At 43.0% G+C, this 9,572-nt stretch overlaps 1 protein-coding gene across 1 annotated transcript in view; it reads right to left on the bottom strand.

Moving 5' to 3' along the window:
• Window positions 1-564: 564 nt before the first annotated feature.
• atp1b2a (ATPase Na+/K+ transporting subunit beta 2a) overlaps window positions 565-9,572 on the bottom strand; it is a 9,430-nt gene continuing 422 nt past the window's right edge. The window contains exons 2-8 of the mRNA XM_068588217.1: window positions 6,564-6,692; window positions 6,347-6,451; window positions 6,067-6,146; window positions 5,663-5,788; window positions 4,183-4,242; window positions 1,925-2,020; window positions 565-1,384 (exon numbers count right to left, since the gene is read on the bottom strand). Coding sequence (XP_068444318.1) covers window positions 1,220-1,384; window positions 1,925-2,020; window positions 4,183-4,242; window positions 5,663-5,788; window positions 6,067-6,146; window positions 6,347-6,451; window positions 6,564-6,692 — 761 coding nt within the window. The 3' untranslated portion in view covers window positions 565-1,219. The remainder of the gene's footprint in view (window positions 1,385-1,924; window positions 2,021-4,182; window positions 4,243-5,662; window positions 5,789-6,066; window positions 6,147-6,346; window positions 6,452-6,563; window positions 6,693-9,572) is intronic.

Raw genomic sequence — 9,572 nt, 5'->3', positions numbered from 1 at the left:
TCGCCTCTGAACAGGAAGTGATGTCGCCTCTGAACAGGAAGTGATGTCGCCTCTGAACAGCAAGTGATGTCGCCTCTGAACAGCAAGTGATGTCGCCTCTGAACAGGAAGTGATGTCGCCTCTGAACAGGAAGTGATGTCATTTCTGAGCAGGAAGTGATGTTGTCTCTGAACAGGAAGTGATGTCATCTCTGAACAGGAAGTGAACCTCTATATCTCAAACAGACTTTCATTTCTTAGTTTTTTATTGTCGGTTCAACACAAGGAACTTTTCAGGAGAAATCAACCAATCACAGAGAAGTATCATACGACATCATACATGGGGACAATCCAATCGGTCACTCTTTAGAGGGGCGTGTCCAGGTGGCAAGACCAGAGTGATTGACAGGTGGGTAGTGGCCCGGTTGTCATGGTAACAGTTAACGGTAAACAAAGACCAATAAACAAACACGTCACACTTCCTAAGTTATCCACGAATGAATCCACATATTTTAATAACCCAACGACACGGAGACTGAAGCTCGCTGCTGATTCAGGAGGAGAACACTTCCTGGTGTGCCCCCCCCAAAACAACCACAGAAACATAAATAAATAAATAGGTATTGAAAAGTAATAAATAGGTAATACACATGAATACAAACTCTCTTCAGCTGTGTGATCAATAATTTGGTTTTGATTGATTTGACGACGGAGGTGAAGGTCACCTGTGGGCCGTCCTCAGTGACATCACAGGTCACCTGTGGGCCGTCCTCAGTGACATCACAGGTCACCTGTGGGCCGTCCTCAGTGACATCACAGCGGCGTGCTGATTGGTCGGTTTCTGTGTTTGAGTTCTGCTGTCGAGGATCAGAAATACAAAACGACTACGAGGTCCTAACACCTAGAACAGAGTGTGTGTGTCTGTGAGCATGCATATCTGTGTGTGTCTGTCGGTGTGCGTGTCTGTGTGTGACTGTGTGTCTGTGTGTGTGTGTGTGTGTGTGTCTGTCTCTGTCTGTGTGTCTGTCTGTGTGTGTGTCTGTGTGTGTGTGTCTCTGTCTGTCTGTGTGTGTCTGTGTGTGTGTGTGTGACTGTGTGTGTCTCTGTGTGTGTGTCTCTGTCTGTCTGTGTGTGTGTGTGTCTCTGTCTGTGTGTGTGACTGTGTGTGTCTCTGTCTGTGTGTGTGACTGTGTGTGTCTCTGTCTGTGTGTGTGACTGTGTGTGTCTCTGTGTGTGTGTGTCTAGTTGCCGTTGATCCTCAGCTTGAAGGAAACCCGGCCAGCAAACTTGTCCCGGTCGCTTCCGTCCTCCAGCGTGTTGGAGTTGATTCTACACTCCACGTTGATGTCGGTGTTCAGAGAGGCGTTCAGGAACCTCACGGCCACCAGCGGCTGGGTGTAGTTTACCTGAGACATTGAACACATCACTCACTGACTAGTTTACCTGAGACATTGAACACATCACTCACTGACTAGTTTCCCTGAGACATTGAACACATCACTCACTGACTAGTTTACCTGAGACATTGAACACATCACTCACTGACTAGTTTACCTGAGACATTGAACACATCACTCACTGAATCTACTGGATCCAACTGGTCTATGGACCCAGCTGGTCTACTGGATCTAACTGGTCTACTGGATCCTTCTGGTCTACTGGACCCTACTGGTCCACTAGATCCAGCTGGTCTACTGGATCTAGCTGGTCTACTGGACCCTAGAAGTCTACTGGATCTAACTGGTCTACTGGATCCTTCTGGTCTACTGGACCCTACTGGATCCAACTGGTCTACTGGACCCTACTGGATCTAACTGGTCTACTGGTTTACTGGATCCAGCTGGTCTACTTGACCATACTGGTTTACTGGATCCTACTGGTCTACTGGACCCTGCTGGTCTACTGGACTGCAGTAAATCAAGAGGATCTGGTCTGGACGGTGTTACCTGAGCCTTCTTGCCGTAGTACGGGTAGTACATGAGGTTGAAGGTTCCGTTAGGAGGGTAGTACTCCAGAGGCCCTATTTTATCACCGTCCTCTCTCTGCGCAGACAGACAGACACACACACACACACACACACACACACACACACACACACACACACACACACACACACACACACATCTCAATTCAGGTCTGTCATCAATGTAACTGGATCATGGCTGTGTGGAGCTGGTCCTGCATGCTTCATGGACTGTGTCTATCTGGATCCTGGTCCATGTCTACAGCTCATTATATGAATGTTTCTGTCATGTTCATGTAATGAGCTGTAACTCTGTTACGTTGATCATTCTGGTCACATGACATCTGTTGCTTCTGTCCATCCTGGAGAGCATCCTCCTCTGTTGCTCTATGAAGGTTCTTCCTGTTTCCCCGTTAAAGGGTTTTACTGACTTTGTTTGGGGAGTTGTTCCTGATCCGATGTGAGGTTCTGGGACAGGATGTCATGTTTCAGATTGTAAAGCTCTGTGAGGAGAATCTTGTGTTTGTGATTTTGGGCTCTACAAAATATACTATGAGGTTCCATGTTGTCGCTTTGTGGTTCTATGTTGTCGCTCCGTGGTTCCATGTTGTTGCTCTGTGGTTCTATGTTGTTGCTCTGCGGTTCCATGTTGTTGTTCTGCGGTTCCATGTTGTTGTTCTGTGGTTCCATGTTGTTGCTCTGTGGTTCTATGTTGTTGCTCTGCGGTTCCATGTTGTTGCTCTGTGGTTCCATGTTGTCGTTCCGTGGTTCCATGTTGTCGCTCTGTGGTTCTATGTTGTCGCTCTGTGGTTCTATGTTGTCGCTCTGTAGTTCTATGTTGTCGCTCCGTGGTTCCATGTTGTCGCTCTGTAGTTCTATGTTGTCGCTCTGTGGTTCTATGTTGTCGCTCTGTGGTTCTATGTTGTGGCTTTGTGGTTCCCTGTTGTCGCTCTGTGGTTCTATGTTATCGCTCTGTGGTTCTATGTTGTTGCTCTGCGGTTCTATGTTGTAACGATGTGGTTCCATATTGTAGCTTTGTGGTTCTATGTTGTAGCTCTGTGGCTCCATGTTGTCGCTCTGTGGTTCTTTGTTTTCGCTCTGTGATTCTATGTTGTAGCTCTGTAGTTCCCTGTTGTCGCTCTGTGGTTCTTTGTTTTCGCTCTGTGGTTCTATGTTGTAGCTCTGTGGTTCCATGTTGTCGCTCTGTGGTTCTATAATGTAGCTCTATGGTTCTATGTTGTCACTCTGTGGTTCTATATTTTAGCTTTGTGGTTCTATGTTGTCGCTCTGCGGTTCTTTGTTGTTGCTCTGTGGCTCCCTGTTGTAGCTCTGTGGTTCTCTGTTGTCGCTCTGTGGTTCTATGTTTTCGCTCTGTGGTTGTATGTTGTCGCTCTGTGGCTCCCTGTTGTAGCTCTGTGGTTCTCTGTTGTCGCTCTGTGGTTCTATGTTTTCGCTCTGTGGTTGTATGTTGTCGCTCTGTGGTTCTATATTTTAGCTTTGTGGTTCTATGTTGTCGCTCTGCGGTTCTTTGTTGTTGCTCTGTGGCTCCCTGTTGTAGCTCTGTGGTTCTCTGTTGTCGCTCTGTGGTTCTATGTTTTCGCTCTGTGGTTCTATGTTGTCGCTCTGTGGCTCCCTGTTGTAGCTCTGTGGTTCTATGTTGTCGCTCTGTGGCTCCCTGTTGTAGCTCTGTGGTTCTATGTTGTGGCTTTGTGGTTCCAAGTTGTAGCTCTGTGGTTCTATGTTGTCGCTCTGTGGCTCCCTGTTGTAGCTCTGCGGTTCTATGTTGTGGCTTTGTGGTTCCAAGTTGTAGCTCTGTGGTTCTATGTTGTCGCTCTGTGGTTCTATGTTGTCGCTCTGTGGTTCTAGTTTCTACAATCTGCTCTACTGTTCTTACCCACTCATCTTTGTCCACTCTGTACCTCTGATGATGGAAAGATGGAGACAGACAGATGAGAGACAGACAGGTGAGAGACAGACAGATGAGAGGCAGACAGACTATCAAGAGAGACTAACAACGCCGTTGTCCGTCTCCTCTCTGGTGGGAACGTCCACTTCCTGTTGACGTGGCACGTTGTACAGCGGTGATACTTAGCCAAGGTAGCATTAGCATGAGCAGATGTTTGGTCAACCCTGGTCCTCGTAGTCCTGTTTAATGTGTGTAGTTCACATAAAGACACTGACCAGAACACTGAGACAGGATGTAGCAGACAGACAGTTTCAGACAGATAGACAGGTTCAGACCTTTGCTCCACAGGTGACATGAGGAGACTGACCGTCCTTCCCCGGCAACATACCGATCACCTGGAGAGACAGACAGGTTGACAGACAGACAGGTCAGGAGAGTTCAGTGATTTTAACGTCCATGGTTCAATACAGTCACTACTACAACCTCTACAACCTCTACAACCTCTACTAACATTACAACCTCTACAACCTCTACGACCTCTACAAACATTACAACCTCTACAACCACTACAACCTCTACAACCTCTACAACCTCTACAACCTCTACTAACATTACAACCTCTACAACCTCTACAACCTCTACAAACATTACAACCTCTACAACCTCTACGACCTCTACAAACATTACAACCTCTACAACCACTACAACCTCTACAACCTCTACGACCTCTACAAACATTACAACCTCTACAACCACTACAACCACTACAACCTCTACAAACATTACAACCTCTACAACCACTACAACCACTACAACCTCTACAAACATTACGACCTCTACAACCTCTACAACTATTACAAACACTATAACCTCTACAACCTTTACAACCACTACAACCTCTACAAACATTACGACCTCTACAACCTCTACAACTATTACAAACACTATAACCTCTACAACCTTTACAACCACTACAACCTCTACAACCACTACAACCTCTACAACCACTACAACCTCTACAACCTCTACAACTATTATAAACACTACAACCACTACAAACATTACAACCTCTACAACCATTACAAATACTACAACCTCTACAAACATTACAACTTCTACAACTATTACAAACACTATAACCACTACAAACATTACAACCTCTACAACCTCTACAACCACTACAACCTCTACAAACAGTACAAACATTACAACCTCTACAAACATCACAACCTCTACAACCACTACAACCTCTACAAACAGTACAAACATTACAACCTCTACAAACATCACAATCTCTACAACCTCTACAACCACTACAACCTCTACAAATAGTACAAACATTACAACCTCTACAAACATGACAACCTCTACAACCACTACAACCTCTACAAACATTACAACCTATACAACCACTATAACCATTACAACCACTACAACCTATACAACCTCTACAAACATTACAACCTCTACAAACATCACAACCTCTACAACCACTACAACCTCTCCACCAGTACAAACATTACAACCTCTACAACCATTACAACCTCTACAACCTCTACAACCACTACAACCACTATAACCACTAAAACCACTACAACCTCTACAACCATTATAACCACTACAACCTCTACAAACATGACAACCTCTACAACCTCTACAACCACTACAACCTCTACAACCACTACAACCACTATAACCACTACAACCTCTACAAACATTACAACCTCTACAACCTCTACAACACGGAGCCTCCTTCAAAGGTGAAGTCATCTTTCCTCTGTTGGTAAACTCTCTGCTTGATCATGATGAACGTACCCGGTTCAGTTTGATGAGGATGCAGGGCTGACCTCTGCTGTAACCGTAGAAACGATCCGAAATCCCTGAACACTCCTCCAACATGGTGCGGTTGAACTGACAGGAGCGCTTGGGATTGTTCCTGACCTGCAGACAGACAGGTTGAGAGTGAGACGGTTAGTGGAAGGTGAGACAAGAATGCAGAGGGTGAGAAAGACAGGAGGGAATGAGAAGGGCAGGTGGAGAGAGAGACAGGCAGGTGGAGAGAGAGACAGGCAGGCAGAGAGACAGGCAGGTGGAGAGAGAGACAGGCAGGCAGAGAGACAGGCAGGTGGAGAGACAGGCAGGTGGAGAGAGAGACAGGCAGGCAGAGAGACAGGCAGGTGGAGAGAGAGACAGGCAGGCAGACAGACGAACAGGAATACCTCTCCACTGTCCTCTTGAATAAAGAATTGATCTGGAGAGCAGTTATCGTTGGTCTGAACCTGATAGCTGTCGTTGTACGCTGCAGACAGACAGACAGACAGACAGACAGACAGACAGACAGACAGACAGAGAGTTTTACAGGTTAAAAATATTATGATCATAAGAAACATATTACCCCATTAGAGAGATCATAGTACCATATTACATGCCTATTATCTAATAAATATATGTAACAAGTGATTACATCACATCATAAAATATCATGAACATGAATCTTACCGGACAGGAAGCGGTTGAGGTTGTGGACGAAGCCGTCCCAGCTCTCCGTTTCTGAGATGGAGTAACTGATCTCCAGCTGATCGCCCTTTGGACGAATCATCATCCCTGAACATGAAAACATACGTCCTCGTTAACCAATCACAGGCTGCGCCTCATTAACGAGAAATCTGCATCCCTGAAACCTACAAACAAGACTCTGCATGTTTGTTTTTGTTACCTGGAGTGACCAGTCGGTCCTGCCAGGTAGGTTTGTAGTCATCGAGCGTCAGCAGCATGATGTACATGGTGAGAACAAACATGCCCGCCAGAAACAGGTAGAAGATCAGGTAGAAGAGCAGGATCAGACCTGAAGGGGGAGACAAAGAGGGAGGGGTTATTGTGCAGGACAGCACTCCACATCCCCCCTCCTCTTCTCTAAATATCATCTTTATAATCCTCTTGAGTCTAGCCCCGCCCCCTGCTGACCTACATCCAGTGTGTGTTGGGGAGAGGGGGAGGGTATAATCCCTCAGTCTGAATCGCTCCCTTTTTCTCATATTCTTATTGGTCACTTACAACTTGCATCAACAGCAGTCAGTTTACAGTTCTACATCTATTCTAGAGTTACTTCTAGAGTTACTTCTTCTATTCTAGAGTCACTTTTTCTATTCTAGAGTCACTTCTTCTATTGTAGAGTAATTTCTTCTATTCTAGAGTCACTTTTTCTATTCTAGAGTCACGCCTTCTATTCTAGAGTCACTTCTCCCATTCTAGAGTCATTTCAACTATTCTGGCGTCACTTCTTCTATTCTAGAGTCATCTCTTCTATTCTAGAGTCACTTCTTCTATTCCAGAGTCATTTCTTCCATTCTAGAGTCACTTCTTCTATCTAGAGTCACTTCTTCTATTCTAGAGTCACTTCTTCTATTCTAGAGTCACTTCTTCTATTCTAGAGTCACTTCTTCTATTCTACAGTCATTTCTTCTATTCTAGAGTCATTTCTTCTATCTAGAGTCATTTATTCTATTCTAGAGTCATTTATTCTATTCTAGAGTCATTTCTTCTATCTAGAGTCATTTCTTCTATTCTAGAGTCATTTCTTCTATTCTAGAGTCATTTCTTCTATTCTAGAGTCATTTCTTCTATCTAGAGTCATTTCTTCTATCTAGAGTCATTTATTCTATTCTAGAGTCATTTATTCTATTCTAGAGTCATTTCTTCTATCTAGAGTCATTTCTTCTATCTGGAGTCATTTCTTCTATTCTAGAGTCACCTCTTCTATTCTAGAGTCATTTCTTCTATTCTAGAGTCATTTCTTCTATTCTAGAGTCATTTCTTCTATTCTAGAGTCATTTCTTCTATCTAGAGTCACTCTACATCTTCTTCACAAGTACATTACTATCAACATGTGTGTTTTTGTGTGGATATATTACAGTCCAATCCACCTCGTCTGCTTAATCCAGATTAACACGGACACGCACACTCAAACACACACTCTCATACACACATACACTCACTCACTAACACACTCACACACACACACCTCACGCACACACACTCTCATACACATTCACTCACTCACGAACACACTCACACACACACACTCTCTCTCATACACACACACACTCACTCACTAACACACACATACACTCTCACACACACACACACACACGCACACACAGTAATGCTCCTCTCTGATGTCGTTTACTTCTCTTCAGTTTATTGTGTATGTGAATCAGTGTGTGAACATGTGTGTGTGTCCTTCAGTCGCCATCAAGGCCAAACATTCACTTCCCTGGTGCATGATGGGAAATATGACATCATCAGAGTGTAGTTATGTAAAGCAAGAACAGACTTCAGATGAGTGGAACACTGAGAGGTTGCTTGAAATCCCTGACATTAGCAAGACTGTACCTACGGATACTGGTTCTTACAGGTAATGTTTCTACAGGTACTGGTTCTTACAGGTAATGTTCCTACGGATACTGGTTCTTACAGGTAATGTTTCTACAGGTACTGGTTCTTACAGGTAATGTTTCTACAGGTACTGGTTCTTACAGGTAATGTTTCTCCAGGTACTGGTTCCTACAGGTAATGTTCCTGGGAACTGGTTCCTACAGGTAACGTTTCTACAGGTACTGGTTCCAAGAGTCACTACACATCTTCTATTATAAAGTCACCCTACATCTTCAATTCTAGAGTCACTACATATTTTATTCTAAAGTCAATACACATTGTCTATTCTAGAGTCACTACATCTTCTATTCTAGAGTCACTACATATTTTATTCTAGAGTCACTACATATTTTATTCTAAAGTCAATACACATTGTCTATTCTAGAGTCACTACATCTTCAATTCTAGAGTCACTACATATTTTATTCTAGAGCCAATACACATTGTATATTCTAGAGTCACTACATCTTCTATTCAAGAGTCACTACATATTTTATTCTAGAGTCAATACACATTGTCTATTCTAGAGTCACTACATCTTCTATTCTAGAGTCACTACATATTTTATTCTAGAGTCAATACACATTGTCTATTCTAGAGTCACTGCATCTTCTATTCTAAAGTCACTACATATTTTATTCTAGAGCCAATACACATTGTCTATTCTAGAGTCACTGCATCTTCTATTCTAGAGTCACTACATATTTTATTCTAGAGTCACTACATATTTTATTCTGGAGTCAATACACATTGTCTATTCTAGAGTCACTACATCTTCTATTCTAGAGTCACTACATCTTCTATTCTAGAGTCAATACACATTGTCTATTCTAGAGTCACTACATCTTCTATTCGAGAGTCACCACATCTTCTATTCTAGAGTCACTACATCTTATATTCTAGAGTCACGACATCTTATATTCTAGAGTCACGACATCTTCTATTCTAGAGTCACTACATATTTTATTCTAGAGTCAATACACATTGTCTATTCTAGAGTCACTGCATCTTCTATTCTAGAGTCACTACATCTTCTATTCTAGAGTCACCACATCTTCTATTCTAGAGTCACTACATCTTCTATTCTAGAGTCACTACATCTTATATTCTAGAGTCACTACATCTTCTATTCTAGAGTCACTACATCTTATATTCTAGAGTCACTAGATATAATATAATTATTATTGTTAATATTGTTATGATCATAATTATTGTTGTTGTTATTATTATCATAATTATTCAGAGAGGCTCAGATAATATTATTTAAATTAAGGTCGAGAGACAGACCAGA

This window comes from Clinocottus analis, unplaced genomic scaffold (genome assembly GCF_023055335.1).
Source record: "Clinocottus analis isolate CAN_PGR_092001 unplaced genomic scaffold, fCliAna1.0.p SCAF_21, whole genome shotgun sequence".
In the NCBI taxonomy this organism is placed as follows: domain Eukaryota; kingdom Metazoa; phylum Chordata; class Actinopteri; order Perciformes; family Cottidae; genus Clinocottus; species Clinocottus analis.
This window is presented reverse-complemented; position numbering and strand designations above follow the sequence as displayed.